Raw genomic sequence first — 18,531 nt, 5'->3', positions numbered from 1 at the left:
TTTTTCCCTCCCAAAATAGCGGTTTTATGTTATTGTCTCCCAAAGGCATGGCTCATAAATAACTCTGCCACGCTGTATAACCATTCTAAATGGAATTTATACACGCTGATGTATTTTGGGGAATATGTTTAGTAAGGGTTTTTTATTATGCTATCTTTACATGTCATCATAGTAATAGCTGTTGCATTATATTTGTTTCATCTCAGCAAAAATACTGGAATAACAGAAGAAAGATCAGAATATTCTGTTTTCTTGTGACACTTGCTGGAAGGTTTGGGTTGTGATTCTTGAAGCATTGTCATCTGGATGAGATGCTTAGTGAGCTCTCTGACCATGCTGAGTCATGCTAGATCTCAGGGAAGTTTTAGTAAGAGCATTCATCCTTGATTCCTTCACGAACTCCAGTCTGCTTAACGTTAATTGAAGTTCTCTTCAAATCCACTTACATTCATTTTGCCTTCCGTTTCTTTCAGTTCTTCCACCCTTGTGCATTTTTTATGTGTCCTTGAACAAAGTCTGTCACCTGGATGGGCTTTTCATGCCACTGGGGAGGTTAAGGCATGTTAGATACAGTGTATATTTAGAGAGCTATGGGAATGTAAGGCTGCTGTGGGTGCACTTGCTGATTACTTTGGTTCCTGACATGGAGAGGAGATGGCCAGCTATATTTTTCTTTCAGGAGAACTCCACAGTTCTGAAACAAAATTTTTCCCTGACTCGAGACGTGACCAACTACTTTATGTTGAGCCCAGGAACCTATGCTGTTGTTCCTGCTACAGCAGAGGACCAAGAATTTGAATTTCTCTTACGAATTTTCTTGAAGAATCAAGACTACAATGAGTAAGATGATAAGTACTCCTTAAAGGCCCCAGACTTACAGTGTGCCAGGATTTAACAATTTAATGTCAAGATAACTAATGTGGCAATTTGCTTTTAGCGTACTCTAGAAGCGTGTTGGGAAGACACAGCCGAGTGTTAAGTACCATGTTGAGGGGGATCAGACGTGTAGTCAGATGCATGGGGGTGGCCACTGCAGAACAGGGCAATAGCTCATCTGCAGCCACCAAGGGTCTCAGCTTTGGTACAAAGAACCACACAAGCGAGCAATAATTGTGAGATATGTCATCATGTGTCCCCTCCCCCGACTGTGGGGAAATCTCTCTTTACTGAAAGAAGGACTGAGCGCCTGTTTTTCCTAACAGCTGCTATGTAGTTTCTTATGTTATGCCGGCGGTATGCCAGATGGATCAGGTCCCAAAAAGCAGTGAAAGGCCTTGATCCTTTCACCCAGCCATCTCATAGACAGGCTGGTAGGACTTCCTGTGGGTATGAGAGGGGTCTTGAAGATAAGTTTAGTGGAAAAATGGTATCTTAGTTCATACAAAGGCAGCTATTATCACATTTTCACATAAGTATCTGGGTGTGCTTTATGTAAAGAGCAAGCCCCAGCGTTCAGCCTTACCAAATGACCTTCAAGCATCAGATGTGCAGTGGCTTTCCTTCAGCAAGCTTTATAGCGGAGGTGATTGCAGCTCTTACCTCATAGGCCCATATCTTAATAATGAGATTGCTTTCTAGGCTTTGGCCTCTGGCAAAAATAGCCCAGAACCAACTAAGGCAACTCCTTAGTTATGGAAAACAAACATGAGAAATCTGTGCTCTGGGCTGGACTGCCTTCAGCATGATAAGTCATGCACAAGGCGGCTCTACCTTGGGAGGCAGCACTTCCCAGGAGAACCTCTGACCCTCACAGACCTTCCTCAGCTAGGCCAAGTATGGGGATCCCCTTCCTGTGGGTCCCTGCAGCACTCACCTATATAATAGTGCAGATGCTATAAAAATAGCATCTGGCTTGCCTAATTTCTCTACCAAAAGCAAAACGCAAGTATAGAATGTTGCTACTAAGTGAGTCTCAGAAGGAATGGTGACCCCGGCTCAGTTTCAGGCAGTCTGCAGACATTTAAAAGATGTTGCCTTTTAATAGCCCAGATGCTATTTTTATTCCTGACTATTAAACTAGGCAAAGAGAAAGCAGGTGAAAATTTTGTGTGGCTCAAGGCAGGGCAGCCCTGTCTTCTGTGTGGTGAGGCTAGTCCTGGCATGCTCAGAATGAGACAAGTTACCCTTTCTCTGCTGCTGGTGCCAGCAGGGCCGGCTCAGGGAAGGCAGTGGCCCCAGAGCAGCCAGAGACTCAGACCTGCTCATGTCTGCTTGCACAGAGAGACCCAGGACTGGTGCAACAGGCTTGACTGAACTGGGACAGGCTGGGCAGTGTGGGTGCTGAGCATCTTGTGGGGTTGCCGGCTGGGTGAGTGCTCCTGTTGGTGCCTGCCTTCTGCCACATCTGCAAATCAATGCTCTGAAAAGGCCCATTCTCTCCCAGTTTGACTCTTGTAACTCTTTTCTAGGAACTCAAACTCCCTGCCCAGCCCACTGCTGCTGACGGTAAGAATCTGTGAAAACTGATGTAGATACTGTGGTGGTGAATTGTTCCCAGAGAGCTGACCATTTGGTAGCCACCTCTACTGACTCCTCTTCTTCCTTCCCTATGTACCAGACACCACTCTGCTCTTCTCTCCTTTCACCACCCAGTACCTGTCCCAGAGTTTGACTGTGGCACCCTGCAACCTTGCTGGGAGAGGAGGTGACCAGCCTGGGATACCTCTCTGGAGAGACAGGAGTGACAATGAAGCCCTTCCTCTTCACCTATGTCTCTCAGAGCCTGATTTTTGAAGGAAACAAATCTTATACAGCCCCTCTGTCAGCCTGTCCATCTGTCCTTTTCACCTCACCACTTCGAACAATTTGACCAACACATTTCAAAGATACTAAATTCTTGCAATGTCTGTAAAATGGGTATGTATCTAAGGAGGAGAGAGGGGGAAATTTTGATGAAAAAGTCACAACTTGAGTTTAACCTCTTTTAAAAAGACCTCACACCTGAGAGCGGGGTCATACATGCCTCCCCCATGGGAAGGGCTTCATTTAAGTGCTTGCACCTTATAAAGCACAGGAGTCCATAGAGGTGACGCCCAAAGCAGTTTTCTTCTGATTTTTATCAGGATATCTTCACAGACATAAGGGAAATTACACTTCAAAACTGGTTGCGCCTCTAGTTCGACACACATTTCAGCCTGTCTACCTGTCTACCCAGCTACCATCTGTTGCTGAACTTCCTCACTGTGAACTGTGCAAATTGCCAGAGCTGGTCCAGTCCGTGCTGCTGTCTCACCGGTTGCTTGCAAAACCCTGCCACTGAGAGGCTGTTATTTATAGCAGTGCAAACTCAGTGCAGGTCTTTGAAGCCAAAGGTGTAAAGTTGCTTCAGGAGAACAGAAAACAGAGTCCTTACCTTGTGATTCGTTTTCCAGCCTGCAATTCAGCCCCATTAGAGGGGCAGTGTAAATGGTGGCTTATTATCTCTTTCTACTGACAAGCTGTCAGTTTACTTGGCTGTTGTCTTTAGCCAATGTTTTGACTTTGACGAATTATGGTACCCACACTTTCTGCTCTTGTTCAGGTATTTGGGCTTCACTGGTGTGAATTATCTCGCACAGAGCTGAAGGCATTGGGGCTTAGGCTTAGATTTTTTGGGGAAACTTTATAATGTTAAGGATAGTTCCCCTTAGTGCCTGGTGGATCTCCCCACCGGAGGGTTGAAAAAAATCACTTAACCTTTGAATCGCAATTGCTCAGGTACAGTCAAGCCTGCTTTGGGGTTGAGAAGGTACAAGAAAAAGGAAAAGTCAACTCCTGCTCTATTTTCTTGGTTCATATGAATCTTCACATGCTCTAAACCGGTGGTTTCAACCGAGGGCCATCAGTAAGGATCAGGCTTTATATCTCTATACTCATGTATTGACTTGCTGAACTCCACCCTGGATGTATTCTGTTGTCTTCCTCAGGGCCTGAGCTGCTCCTTCCTGGTTGTACTAAGTGATAACATGCAAACTATGCTTCTTCCTTCATTGCAGTAGCTGTTCCTCGCTCCTAGTGCACTTTACTTTTGGGGTATTAAAACTGCAGCCTGTACTGTACATTCCCTGCCCTCTCTAAAGTGCTGTTTGGATCTGCAGACTTCTGCCTCCAGTTGTTTTGTAACTGAATTATTTATGTGCGTACTTTGTCTTTGATCCAGGATGTACCAAGACAGAACCAGGATGGCTCCTATAAGGCTGTCTTCCTAAGATACGCTAAGCAGGTATCCTATCTAAAACATCTTGCTGAAAAATAAAAATAAAAGAGGCACGCGGACTTGCAAAAAGAAAAACTGATCTATGATGTTGATACAAATCCATTTAGAAAAATGTTTTTTGGAAATGTAACTCCATCCTCAAGTGGATACCCTGAAAATAGTATTGATTGACCTGCCAAAACCCCGAGAAAAATGGGGCATTCAGCTGGGATAGTTTGGCTAGCCCCATATATCAGGGGAGGACTGGAGATTTGTGGTTGTGCTGGTGATGGACTTGCATGTGTACTTTTTTTTTTTTTTTGGCTTTGGTTTGTTTATTTACTGAAAGCAATTAGAAAGCCTTGGGTATTCCCCCCTCTCATCAGCATCATTTTCCATTTGCCTTCGCAGCATTTGGAAACCAGACATCAGTCAGCGTTTGAGTAATTGATTCCCGCTCTTTCAGAGCCCAACTCTGTGTGTTCACAGGAGATGCTTTTAGTGGTTTAATAAACTGTTATAAAGAGCTCCTCGACTTAGTCAAGACGAAAAAAAATCACTTGCACAATGGACCTCTTGCAGTTAATAGTTATATCAATGCACGAAGGTGAAAATGAACACGGGCTGCCATGCTGAATGCCCTGGGGGTGTCTCAGGAGGGAGGCGGGCAGGTTCACCGATGGGTGGCTCAGAGGGAAGCAGGCAGCAGTGCCTGTGCTCCCAGCCCACTCACCCACCTGCCTGCTGTGCCTGCCCATCAGCAACTACCCAGCTAGGGGCTGGTGAAGTCAGTAAGTGTTCCCATCACTGCTGAAAATACCCCATGGTGATGGGAGTGCCTGTAACTCCCCTGCAGACTCTTGTAGGGAAGGACAAAGAGTGGCCCAGCAGCGTGGAGGGCTTTGTTATGCTCCCGAGGGAGTCCTGCTGCTCCTCTGATATAAGCAGAGGTCCTTCTTGGTTGCCACAGTGCAAGACTAAAGAAGTTTCTGGCAAAAGTGACACAGGAGAAAACTTTATGCTCACAGACCTCTCTTTGCATTTTATTCTGCATTAGGGCTCAACTATTGATGCCTCACAGCTACAACAACTCCTTAATGAAGTGATCCTGCAAGGTAAAGCTTTTACAACCCAGCTAATGTCTTTGGTGCTTCCCTATCCTTAGTCTAGTGTAAATTAGACAGAGGATTTAGTGGTGTCCTGATGGCCCTCCAAACATCCTCAGTGTGGCTTACTGCACTGTTGGATCTTGAAGAGTGAGAAGTGCCTCCACCAGGGTTCCTTTACATGCACAGCAGTTTGGTTTTATTTTTTAAACAAAATGGAAGTAATATTCACATGAAGAAGGCAATGCAACCCATACCAGCTGCTAACAGACTCTTTAATGCATGGCTGTCAGCAAAGTTGTGCATCTGCTTGACAGCCAAATTTCACCCTCCCCTCCCCCTCCCAGTTCTGCCAAGGAATAGACTCTGCTTCGCAGACCTACCCTACCCCATGCTGCCCTTCTCCTGGATGTCCCTACAGCCCCCATGAGCTCCCCTTCCTGCTCCATGCCCCACCAATTGCAGCAGGAACTCAGTCCCTGGCTGGGCTGCACCAGTGAGCACCCCAGGGAGCTGTGCCTCCCACTCTCCTCACTGTCACCCAGTTTCTCCCAGTTCAGCCCTGTCCTGCATCGCTTCTCTGTAGAGGCCTCAAGCTGGCTTTCAGCATTTCCCAGCCTTCCTAACCTACCCACCTCGAAAACAGCATGAGACGGGGCACAGCCAGAGGGCTCGAACCAACTCAGTCATGCACAAGGCTCACAGTGCTCTTAGGACTCACTAATTCAGCATAAATGGCCTTTCTTGTCACTGTCATTTCTCTTATCCTTATTTCAAGAGGGAAGAGTTTCCATCAGGGCAGGCAGGTGGGCAGAGACTGTGCAGAGTAGCTACCTGTCAGCCCAAACAGGGCACCTGTCCTTGGGGAAGGGAGCAGTAGAGATGTCTGAGACATGTCAGACTCCCTCAGTGGATCTCAGCCTGGCACGTAGCCCTTGCTGCTGTTTGAGAACCTGAGCCAGATCTGGGGCTTCTTAGCTATGTCAGCCTTCAGACTGGTGTCTTCCTTCCCTCCGAATGGTGACCTGATGCCCCTGTCACCTCCCTTGCTCTCTTGCTAATTCCTTCTGTTTTGTCAATCTTTGCAGATGAAATGACCAGCCTGGGAGGAAGATTCAGCTTCGATTCATGCAGAGGCATTTTAGCTCTGATGGATGTATCCTTTCAGCAGAAGCAATAAAATTCCTGGGTGCTGCCCATCCTTGCCTTGAGTTATGGCTGAGCTGAGTGTCCCAGTGTGAGGACCTGCAAGTAAATATTAGCCACAGTCCTCAATAAATAACTGTGCCACAGTCTATGCAGGACTTTGCCATGCGTGCTCTGGCTCTGGTTTGTCTGCTGAAAGGTGAGGGTCATCTTTCTACTACCAGCTAACTCTTTGCTCTCATTTTCCCCTCTGCAGGGCCCAGGGCTTGGCTAAACTTCACCCTTGGGTGCAAGTCCCAGGCAGAGCCCGAGGCGAGGCGGCAGCACAGAGCTCAGGCATAGCTCAGCTCTTCCATCACAGCTGCAACCACGCTGGCCTGTGACGGTGGCTCGAGCAGGCTGCTAGCACTGCCAGCAAAGCTGGTGTTAGAGGGAGAAGCACTGTCACCGCCGAATCACAGGCACTTGCTTGGCAGGCCATTCATCCTTTCCAGTGTACCTTCCCTATTTAGATGGATCATGCAGTCTTTTTACTGTTAACAAGACAACACTGGAAATACATTGTTGGCTGTTGTAGAACAAGAGGGCTTCTTGATGAAAACATAAATTCTCCCCCCTGTGTTTTCTCCCCCTTGCTTGCTTACTGTCTCTTTTCTTCCATGACTTGAAATAACTTTAAGACATTTTCAGACCTTTACAGACTGCCAGAGAATGAATAAAAATGACCAGAAGTCCCTCTCTCTTTCCAGCTTTCTGCATCTAGCCAGTGAAAGAGACTTTTTGCCCTTTCCAAAGCCCTTCCTGGGCTAAGTGGGCACTGTGAATGCATGGCACGTGCAAAGAACTGACAAAGCCACTGCTCTGCTTTAGTTCAAGATGGATTTTTCATTCTCTGGGCTGCATACAACCCATGTACAGTGTGACCTATCCTGGCCTGCAAAGACAGGATCAGCTTTTTTCACTCAGGTTTCATGGCAGTGGCACTTGCCTGCTTACATTTCACTGGCGATGAGTTTTGCTTTCAGGGAGTTTTCACCATCCCAGCTGCATTAGGTGAGGTGCTGCATGTCTGCCCAGGACTCCTAGATGGTGTATGGAGGGCAGCGGGTCCACTGACATAGTCCTTTGAGCATCCCTGGGGGATGTCTGCTGACACTCCTGGGCTCCTGCAGCTCATGGTGGGGAAGTGTTTTCTCACATGTGGCATATGCATGGCTCAAAGGCTGCTGCTGCCTTCTGACAGCAGGCATCAGGATCGGCTCCTCACGCTCTTGGCTCCTTCAGTGCCTGTTCCTCCGGGAGGATCCAGCCAGAGCTAATACTGTGCTGCCTCATGCACAGAGGCAAGGCAATGTGCACATGTGGCCTGGAGCATGGGGTCGCGTTCATCCACAGGGGCCTCTCTGCTCGGTGGCTAAATGTCAACGGAAGCGATCACTGCAGGTTCCCTTGTGGTTAAAAGCACCATATAAATAGAAACCTTTTGTTGTTTGTGAGCGCAGGTGTGAGCAGCTGTACAATGTGCCAAAGAAGGTGAATTTAACTCTAAACATAATTGAGAGCAGAAAAGCTCTTGGCGTTCTCAACACAAAGTAACAGACAGAAGAGACTGCATCTTATGTCTTTCTTTATGTGAAGGCAGCATCCTTGGGAACAAAGACAGCCAGGTTTAGCTCTCATCATTAACTGTTCAATTCTTAACTAAATGCACAGCTCAACTCGAACGGACGACTCACACTGCAGGAGTTCGGGAGCCTCTGGCGAAGTCTCACTAAGTACATGGTACACGGGGGCTGCTCTCTCTTCTCTGCTGATACTGTACTCTTGGGCTTTTCATCAGCAGGGTGCAGATGCTCTGTCATATCAAAGCACTGGGGGGAAAAACATTGCAAAGGTTGCTTGCTTAGTGGGTCAGATTTCCATCCTCTCATGCAAAGGTTGATTGCTCAGGAAGCAGTGGTGTGTGTAAAGTGCTCCAAACAAGCAGCCGAGGCTTTTCTAGTGCAGGGAGTATTGAGGAAAAAGTGGGAAAAGGTAGGCAGGCCAATTTAGGCTCAGAATTTGATGGAAATCTCTGTTTGTGTGCCACCACTGGCAATTTTTTTAAAAGCTTTCTAAGCTGAAATGAGTTCTTGAGCAGAGTCATCTGAAAAATGTCACTTCCTCATTGCTGCAGTTTGTAGTGCAAATGTGTAGGATCCGATGAAATTTTATCTGGGAGAAATATCTCTGCCCCAGGATAAGCATTAGGTCTGGAAGCAGTGAGGACAGTAGCTTGGTATTTGGGGTCCCACCTAAATTCAGAGCCAGGGCATGCATGGCAGCTTCTCTATGTCAGGTCCTTCTCCCTCAGTCCCGGTGCAGGACGGGAAGGTTTTCTGAAGCCTCAGGGTTGGGTGGGCTCTACTTTGTTTCATCCCTCTTGAGATGGTCTGAGGCCACCTAGGACATGGAGTGCCAGTTCCCCATCTAGCAATGGTGCTCTTCCCACTGACAGCACCTCAAGTGTGGCTTGTGGGGTTTCAATGGTGCGTTGGGAAAGATGACCCCACACCATTCTGGGTCTCAGGGACTCCTGGCTTATTTTACATGTTATAGACAATGTCTTTTTGTCAGTGGAGGTGTGAGTATTCCCATTGCTGCCAGCACACATAAACCAGGGAGAGTGAGCAAAAAGGCTTCCACCCACCCAAAATTGTGGGATTTCTTATACAGTAATATACTGTCTGAGCCTTCTGGAAGTGAGTTTCCTTGTCATGGTCACCCCACCTCATCTGTCGAACTTCCTTGCAGCCTATTTATTAAGGAGGGAAAGCATCCTACATAATTAGATGTAGTAGTAAATTTGGGGAATGCTGATACGGGCTTGAAATCTGCCTTTACACTGTTTTTAGGATATCTTCAGCAAGGAAGACAGAAATCATTCTGGATTTCTTGATGTGTCTGAACTGAAGAGTGCAATACAGACAGCAGGTACGTCCGTAGGTGCTGAGCAGCTCCCTTTCTTGTCCCTGTGGCAGTGAAGGAAAGGATGAAAAAGAGCTTCAGGGAGGAAGCGGTTTGGATTGCACAGAGGTGCCAGCTAGATCACAGCTCTGCTCAGAGGTCTGCATTGTTTTAGGGCATTGAGACAGAAAGCTCATTTCAGGGAGAAACCCTTTGCACTGCAGCTGGGGAGCCAGCCGAGAGATGCAGAGAAGCACAGCACTGGCCAGAGCCTGCAGACTAGCTTATCCATAGTCTCTCCAGGTCATGGACAAAAGATCCAGCAGAGGAAAGAAGCAAGGAACAGTCCATGCTTGCACTTGCCCCAATTCCTGCAGTTTCTCTCCAGAGCAGTGACTAAGTCTACAAGGGAGAGCCACAGTGACAGACATTTATTTAGTGTGCACTGACCTCTGTTGGCTACACGAATGCTGAAACTTGCAGTGAGTGCATGGGAGCCCTTCATATGAGTGAAGCATTTTAGCTGGGTCATCTCTCCAGAGACTTTGTGCATGAAATACAGCTCTGAGGCAGGAATCCTCTTTTATAATCGTAAAGCAGAGAAGCTCCCATTTGGCTACCTGGAGCTTGGAGTGGTGGTGTGCCCAGGAGTAACCCAGTGCAGAATTGCTATCCGTGGAAGCCATCAGCTCAGGGGATGTACAAGTAATTTTTTTGTTGCTGAGGTGGGCAGAGCATTAGCATCTGCCTGAGGAGCGCAGCACTAATGTGCCAAATGTCAAAGGAGAAGCTGCCAGGTCCATTCTGTAAGAAAGGCGCTAAAGTGTAAAACTGGGAGGAAAATTGTACAGTGAGAAGTCCTGGCAGCCAAAACAGTGCAGCTATTTGAAGGGATAAAAAGGCACTGTTAAGTGGCAAATTCAATACATGTTAGGATATAAGCTGTTCTGAGTGGGGGAAAAAAAGAAAATTATAAGCTCATTCTTGCTGCCTTCTGAGCCAGACAGCTGCATTTGAATCTGGCTTTGCATTAGGATGATCCCCGTCCTGGCTTTTAAGCAGGAAGGAGTGGACAGCCCCAGGAAGCATTTGGGAGGTTGGTGGTACCTCTGGGAATGGCACTAATGTATCTAAATACAGCTCCTAGCCAGCTGTTCCCTGAAGTATTCAGTGCTTTCCCCAGCAAAACACTGAAGTGGGCGCGCTTAATTTTCACTGTTGTCCTAATGCTTCAAAGCATAATAATGATGGGTCAAATTTTCTGCCAGAGTAAAGGCGGCTAGCTGCATTAACAGCAGTGCTGCCCTGAAATGCAGGCGCATTGGCCTGCTGTATTTACAAACTCCTCACTGGCAATATTAAAAGCATCAAAATAATTTAAAAAAATAGGGAAACGTAAAGTCTGTATTTTAAAGCTTGACTAAAACCAGAGTGAGGAATCCAGCAGACAAAAGATGTGGGGAGTAACCTTACACACAAGCAAGAGCACATAACTGAAATGTCGTGGGAACAGAGAGGACTGACACTTCAGTCTTGTTGATGAGGTTAATTGAGAGACATTGCCAGGTGAGCAGATTTCAGAGCAAGTATATCCCAGACTGACCACACCAAATTGTCAGTGTTTTACTAGTGTAAGACACGATTACAGCATCTCATAAGCAGCACTGCAATGCTTGCTGGAATCTGCTCTCCAGAGAGAGCTTGATTGAATTCCCACTGCCTTCAAAAGGTTAAAAATGAGATAGAATTCATTGCTCACTACTACAGTGGTTCTTGGCAGTGGTTTAAAACCAGAATAAAAGAAGAAATTTCATTAATTAGATTTTTTTAATTACTAACTTTTCCTCCTAGGAAAAAAATATAAAATTGGGTTTATCTTAATTTGAAATGTATCTTAAGCCCAAATGTATTTCCATTATTTAAATACTCAGCGTTATGTGTCTGTTTCCCGCTGGAGACCTTCTCCAACTAGGCTCATGTAACCAGAGTTTGTCGACATACTAACCCACCTCCATCGGCTGTATCTCCCCCTACACAGGTGTAGAGAAACCATTTCCTTCTTTTTCTGCTTGTCAACTAATTTAGCTCCATGATGAGTTCATTTAAAACTGAAAAGTTTAGAGCTGGTTAAAAAAGCAGGAAAGTTACTTCTCTTCCAGCTGAGCCACTAAAAACTAGGGGTGAGCAAATGAGACTTTACTGAAGTCTCAGAGAATGCATTAAACCGAAGCTATCAGTCCAGCTCTCTGCAGAAAATTTCTCTTTTGTTTAGCAAATCAGCTTTTAGTGCAAAATATATTTAAATCATTCCTCTTATATAGCCAGCACATTTAGAGTAGTTTTATTTAACTAATAAAAGAATAATTCTAAAAGGCAATTTTTGTTCATTCAGTTGAATACCATTTTCCATCCAAACAGACTGTGACACAAATACTGAATAATCAGCTAATAAAAATGAAATGCACCCTTCACCATTTTCTAATATAAGAGAAAATGTAAAAATTAAGAATCCCAGGCATGCTATACTGCATAATGGCATGAGCATGTGGTATCTCCCTGTTTAGCAGAAAGCACCAGTGTTATTGTGAATGCTACGCTCAGACTTTTAACAGTTATGAGCCAAAGAAAATCACCCTTTCTTATAGAAAATAAAAGCTAAAAAGGCAAAGCAAGATAACACTAGATTAGTTAGCTCAGTGTTTCCTGCTTGCTGACCCAAGCCACAATTCGAGTAAGGGCTAGGACTTCGATTTTCCATCACCCCACCCCAACTCTTATGCACAAACCTGGGGAAAGGCAAGCTGCTGTCCAGGGATGCAGAGAGTCGGCATGACAGGGTAGGGGGCTGAGGGAGGGCCCCAGCTTCTTTGCAGAGTGCACAAGGTCATCAGAGCTGGTCCATCATCCCGCAGTGCGTCCCCAGTGCTGTCGTTCCTCTTCCCTCCGCAGGTCTGGCCGTTAACGAGCAGCTCCTGCGCCTGATGGCCTTGCGGTACGGCGATGCTGCCAGGAGAATTGGCTTCTCTGACTTTGTGTGCTGCATGCTGCGCCTTGAAACCATGACCCGTGAGTCTCAGCACCGGGGCTGGGGTCGGGCAGGGGACGTGGCAGCAGGGGAGCTTGCAAAGCCAAACTGAGGGCAGTGGCAGGAGGCACGGGACACGATGCTAGACATGATAATACATGTCTAACAGCATAGCTTGGAAATAACAAACGTGCCCAAAGTCCAGGCATGGTCCAGGCATCCCTTTGGGCAGCCTGTTTGCCAGAAGCCAGATTTGTCTCCTGCCCACAGGAGCAACTGGCTGGTAGAGAGCAGTTTAGTGCTGAGAGAAAGCAGCAGCTGGGAATACAGTGATGCTCTCGCTGAAAGGGGCCAGAAGGAAGATGGGCCCCCAGTTTCCCATCAGAGCTCATCAGAGTGCCTGTGGGCTGCAGTGGCACCATGCTGCCCTGTGTTTTTCCCTGCTGAGGAGCGATGGTAATGTATATCCAGAACTTCTTCAGCTGCCAATCCTTTTTTGCTGCATGAATTTAGCCTGGCCTCTGCAGGCTTGTCCTTAGAGCCCCTATGCACTAAGACTCATTTTCTAAAAACAAGATGTGTCCTTGTGCTGGTGCCCTTCCACACAAGCTTGAGCATCCTGGTCCACAGCAGAGCTTCCTCCAGGGTGATGTGGAGCATTGCCGGTACCACTGAGGGGAGACTGCAAGCATTCATGCCTAGTGAAGAGGAACGAGGCAACACATCTCAAGTGGAAGGCTTTCTCTTTTGGTTAAAAGTCAGAGAAGTCTGAATCACAGCAAGGGAGGGGCTTTTTTTTTTTTTTTTACTAGAGAGATTTTTTTGCCACCAACTTCAGTAAAGTTCTCTCAGTTCTTTGGTAAGGAGAAGATCTGAGATCCTTCTCAGTGGATAAACAAACCCATGCCCTGTGTTGAATCCAGCTATTGTCTGGCAGTTGCAAGGAGGGAGTGTCTGTAAATAAGCCTTTGCCTGAAAGTAAATGGAATTCTGTTTTACAAAGGCATAATTTTTACTACTCTAATAATAAGCATTTTGACTGGAAATACTGGCAGTTAAACAGACCCAGCAGTTGTGACCCATGTGCTAGAACATTGCTACAGCAATTTAGTTCATCTTTGGAATGAGCTGGGTTTCAACAGCACATGGAAATGAGTGTTCATTTTTTATCATGTGTTTTTACCACTGATGGTTTATGGGCCAATAGTGGTCAGTGGATCTGCCCGGATGACACTGCCTAAAACCCCATTTCAAGGGGGTACAGCAGAAGCAGCTCAGAAAGTCAGAGCGTGTCCTGATTTTAATGCTTTCATTAAAAAACAGATAACTTGTAAACACCCATTTTTTGTGATTATACATGTCACTTGCTGTAGATGAAAATTCTTATGCCTAAATTAGTACCATGGCATTTTTTTTTCATCTTAAAAAAGATCCTCTTACATTTTAAGTGCCAGTGTAAAGACAACTCCTTTGCATCCATGTGGAAAGGAATCTCTGAAAGTTTCATTGCTGTCTGTAATGAGTATCTTAAAATGCTCTCAACTCTTTCAGTTATCACTTTACAGAGGGTTTAATGTGGAATACATTTCTCAAACTTTTCAAATCATTGTGAATAAGATTGTTACAGGAGAGGTTAAGGGTGCCAAGTGGGAATAAAAGGCAGTCCACCTTTATGATAATGTGAATGCAGCAGGGAAAATAAAATCTATCCCATTAAATCATTACTCATCCTTTCAAGATAGCCAGAGATGAGACTCAAACCAAAAGCAGCAGCTTGTTTGCAAACTCTATTTAACTGGAGTTAATGAAGCAGTAAAGGGGCACTTACCTCTGCCCAGAGGAGGTAACTTCAGCGCTGCCATTTGTTCCTAAGACGACTGCTGGGTGCAAGCCCAGCCCTGCAAATACAACCTTGTCAAGGGGCTGGGTGCAACATGGGGATTGCCTTGTTCTACGCCTTTCTTCAGAGCAGTATAGGCTGGATGTGCTTCATCGTGTTAGCTTTCCTCTCAGCTTTCTCTCTGCTCTGGATCATATAGGTAGCTCTGGTTGCAGGTAGATGAGCAATGCACCCTTGTGCCCTGTTCCTACACTCTCCCAGCAGCCTTGTACTTTTGTCTAAAGCTGGGCATTCACGGTCTTACAATGCCTTTTCCATTCAGGGTGGGAAACAGGCTTCTGGAGAAATGTACCATTCAAGGATAGACAGACTTAAATTTGTTTCAAATTTTTATTACTGTTTATAACAGCACATTTCTAGGAGAAAAGTAATTTCAAAATAAATAAAAAGAACTTGAAATACTGTGTTTTGACTTTACCCAAACACTTGGGTTTGAACATTTCTCCTAGACAAACTGCAATATAAATGTGCACATAGAATATCAATATTTGGATGGATTTAAATTTTCTGATGGCAAAGTGTTCTGTCAGAAAACTTTCAGCAATGTTAATTTCAAACTAGCTGAATAACAGCAGCATCTGCATTTATATTCCCTGGAAAAAGCTTGCAAGGCATACTAATGGCTTCAAGAGAATCACTTTCTTTAGGGCACACTGTGATCACTGCCAGGGAGGATGGAAAAGGACCAAAAGAAAGTTTCCCTGTGGGAAGATGTGTTTCCTTAGTTCACCATTCTCCTGTCAGTCTTCAGACGGGAGGTACAATTTAAACAAATTACGAGAGGAGATGAAAGCAGTCACACTGAGCACTCCCTGTCCCTACACTTTTGCCAAATTCTGGCCCTGCAATTGGGATGCCTTCCCAGGCTGTGATCCAAGGGCCAAGGCAGAGGGGGTACCCAGCACAGAAATGAGATGTGGCTAGGCAGTACACTGCAGGTGGACACCTGAGCCAGGCAGAGCATCCCAGCATAGGGATTGCAGCTCTGCTCCTCAGCTGCCACAGCCTTATGTCTGCGTTGCATTCTTGCTTCCTCCTCATGAAATAAGATTTTCTTTGTTCTACCCCTAGATGCATTTCAAAACTTAGCAGAGGGCGGATCACAAATTTTGGTGACGGCAATGGAGGTAAGAATGCTCCTTCCTTCTCTTCTCTCCAGGTCCAAAGTGGGACCACTGAGTATGTTAGCAGGAGGGTGAAGTTAAAGATGATGTGTGATGTATGTTGCTAGGGGTTTTGCCTCTGACACCAACAGTGGTGAGGGTTTTGCCTGGCTGAATGTGTGTAATGGGTGGGAGGTATTTCCCTGGGGTTCCCTGGCCCCAGTCACGCAGCCTCGCTAGGGTGAGCACAGCTCAGTGGTGGCCATCCACGTCCAAAGCAAGGAGTCTTCCCTTACTGACCCCACCCTGTCATTGCTGGAAACATTGCTCAAAGTGACTTTGAGGAAGTGACAAAAAAAGATCCATGCCCTCATTTCTTACTGCCCCATCTGTTAATTCTGAATTGCAAAACATCTTGGTTTTAAGAAAGAAATAGCAGACAAATGCTTGCTGCTGCTGTTTGTCTTAAAAGCACAGCCTGAAGGATAGCTAGCTGAATGGGGATACATCAAGCTTTTTATCAGCTAGTCTGAAGCAAAAGTCCTGCTGTGCTCCATAGTGATATGCCTGAGTGCTGCATTTTATCAGTCTGGGGACTGTTATTTGACGACACAGTGTTTAAAAAGATTTTTTTAAAAAACCATTTACGATCTTGCCGGCTCCTGTTTACACTCTGTGGTTAGTTCAGTGGCTCATAGTTCATTAAATCTGTTTTGCACCAAGAGCTGAGCAGAGTTTCCAAGCAGAGGCCCGGAACCTGTTTTACGGAATAGTCTGAAGGATAACCACATTCCCAGAGCCTGCTATCCCTTCCAATTGCAATCACACAGGTGCCATCCTTTCCCAGCAATTGCTCCTGCTGCAGCAGCTGCAATAATTTATCACGGAAAGCAACATATGGAGAGCGTTTCTGGGTCTGAATTGTAATAAGGGAAAAAGGCAGTTCCAAAACCCCGTAACTATCCTGTGCAGGACAAAAGGAGCATAATCATTGCGTCACAGCCTGAAGGTACCGAGACACATGTCTGAAGACTTAGTGTAACATCACTATCTAAATGCACTTTTTCTTCTCCTTTTTCCAGTGGCTGTCTCTTGTCATGTACACCTAAAAAGATGTCAGAGCTCAATGTGGCTGGTAAGAAATCTCCTTAGTACTATACATACTGAGAAGAAAGGGGTGGGTGCCCTTACAGCGGCCACAGTGAATATGAGTGGGGACCTTACAGAAAGCTCACGCTGGGGTTATGATGGGTTTTGAGAGAAAGAGAAAGGTGAGAGCTGCAGCATGAGCGGGGCTGGAGAGGGGCTGCAAAGGGAATTGGACTTTGGGCTATTTTTTCTGGGGAATTGCTGATGGCCTTATCAGTTGCTCAGGCCACCAGTGGCTCAGTTAGCCACTTGCCCCCTGTTCCCACCTGAGGTAACACATTTTCAATAGATCAACTAGCAGAACTTGTCTTTTTTGTCTTCTTCTGAGGGATGCAATTACTTCTGCATATCTTACATAGCTGCAGCAAATGTGAAGCCAAGTAGAGGGTGGGGATATGAGGTCACTTAGATTTCTTGGTCAGTCTGATTTCACATTTTTCACTGAATTATGTGATTTAGTTTACCTTTGAACAACAGCCCCTACCTTGTGCTTTATTTGGTGTTTGCTCCCTCCATGTCAGGCCTGGAGAGGGCCTTTTTTGCCCTGAAGTTTACCTGGACTTTCCAATTTTGCTACTTGGTTCTCATGAAGGACTCTGCCTTTTCCTGCAAAACTTGTCCTGTTTATACATCCGTAAACCATCCTGGCCATCGTTCTTCTACTAACCCACTGGGAAGCAGCTGTTCCCAGTTGCAATGGCAAACCGTTAGTGCTGGTCCCAGACATTTGGCACTGAGGAGAAAACAGGGAGGAAACCCAGTCCTTAGAGAAAACGTGCAGTGGAGAGCCAGCAGCCTCCTGCCATTGTGTTGCAGTTGACCCCAGGAACTCACGGAGCACCCTCAGGCAAAGTCGCACACTGTCCTTATCAACCCAGTTAAAAAATGGCGTGAAAAAACAAAAAAGCCAGGACCTTCATTGAAATCCAGGGGCTGCATCCAGATGAGCCTTCCTATAGACAGGAATTACAATAATAAATAATGCATGGACAGCATCTCTGGTATCTCACATCCTGTTTCTGAAGGCAGTTGACATTGGATGCCAGCTTTGGTGAGAAGTTGAAAGGGGAAATGTATAATCAGGGTGTAAATTACACTCCCCCAGGGACAAAGCGAGGTAGATTCAGACCCAAGGCAAGGACAGCTCCGTGTCTTTCACCCTTGGCTCTGGGCCAGCATTTGCACCCAGCTGCTCCTCTGTCTTGGCTCCTAATTGCATCCAGTGTGTCCATCTGCAGCAGGAGCTGGGCTTCACCACTCAACACTGTGATGCTTTCACCTCTCTCAGCTCTGTTTGGACATACTTATTTGTTTGAAAGTCTGCCCTTTGCATTTGGAGACCTTTGGACAATGCACCTTCCCTTTGTCACAGCAAAGCTGTATTTTGATGTGTTGATGTGTAGAAACAGATTATTCACAACGCAGCACGCACCCCTTGCACTGCAGACTGTCATTAGGTAAATACGAGACTAGAAGGACCTCACTTTGAGGGATGAAGTTGCTTAAATTATTGCTTGCAAATGATATTCATAGTCTATTTAGTCTTCTTTCTTCCTTTCATGAATCATTCATAAACTGATCATAGCTTCTGCAAATATATAATTAATCATAATTTTCACTTACCGGTTTTGAGTGAATTCTGCCTGTAGGGTGTTCGTAAGCAGTTCACTTGAGCAATTTAGCAGCCATTTGCAGCCGGAGACTGGGCAGTCATAGCACGGGCCCCTCAGAGGACTGAAGCTCTTTAAACTAGAGCCTAACAAACTATGAGCGATGTGGGAAAACACACTTGGCGTTTGTTGAAAAAATTCTGTTGGAAAAAATATTCTCATTAGTGATTTCTAAAGACTGACCTCCAGCTGTCTGTGTTTTGAGTGAGTCTCTTTACCTCTGTTTTAGGTGGCTTTTCTGCTCCTCAGTAGGACACAGCTCAAGGCCATCCCATACAAGAGCCAGCCATGGGGTTCTTGAAAAACCACTGT

General features: G+C 45.8%; 1 protein-coding gene across 1 annotated transcript in view; it reads left to right on the top strand.

Annotated features, from left to right (window-relative positions):
* The window catches only part of CAPN13 (calpain 13), a 44,587-nt gene extending 28,055 nt beyond the window's left edge, over window positions 1-16,532 (top strand). The window contains exons 11-20 of the mRNA XM_050893090.1: window positions 680-840; window positions 2,409-2,445; window positions 4,139-4,201; window positions 5,232-5,289; window positions 6,369-6,436; window positions 8,140-8,208; window positions 9,321-9,399; window positions 12,322-12,438; window positions 15,369-15,424; window positions 16,483-16,532. Coding sequence (XP_050749047.1) covers window positions 680-840; window positions 2,409-2,445; window positions 4,139-4,201; window positions 5,232-5,289; window positions 6,369-6,436; window positions 8,140-8,208; window positions 9,321-9,399; window positions 12,322-12,438; window positions 15,369-15,424; window positions 16,483-16,509 — 735 coding nt within the window. The 3' untranslated portion in view covers window positions 16,510-16,532. The remainder of the gene's footprint in view (window positions 1-679; window positions 841-2,408; window positions 2,446-4,138; window positions 4,202-5,231; window positions 5,290-6,368; window positions 6,437-8,139; window positions 8,209-9,320; window positions 9,400-12,321; window positions 12,439-15,368; window positions 15,425-16,482) is intronic.
* The last annotated feature ends 1,999 nt before the right edge of the window (window positions 16,533-18,531 follow it).

Source organism: Gymnogyps californianus, chromosome 3 (genome assembly GCF_018139145.2).
Source record: "Gymnogyps californianus isolate 813 chromosome 3, ASM1813914v2, whole genome shotgun sequence".
Lineage (NCBI taxonomy): Eukaryota > Metazoa > Chordata > Aves > Accipitriformes > Cathartidae > Gymnogyps > Gymnogyps californianus.
The sequence above is the reverse complement of the archived record's forward strand: the minus strand, read 5'-3'. Positions and strand labels throughout refer to the sequence as shown.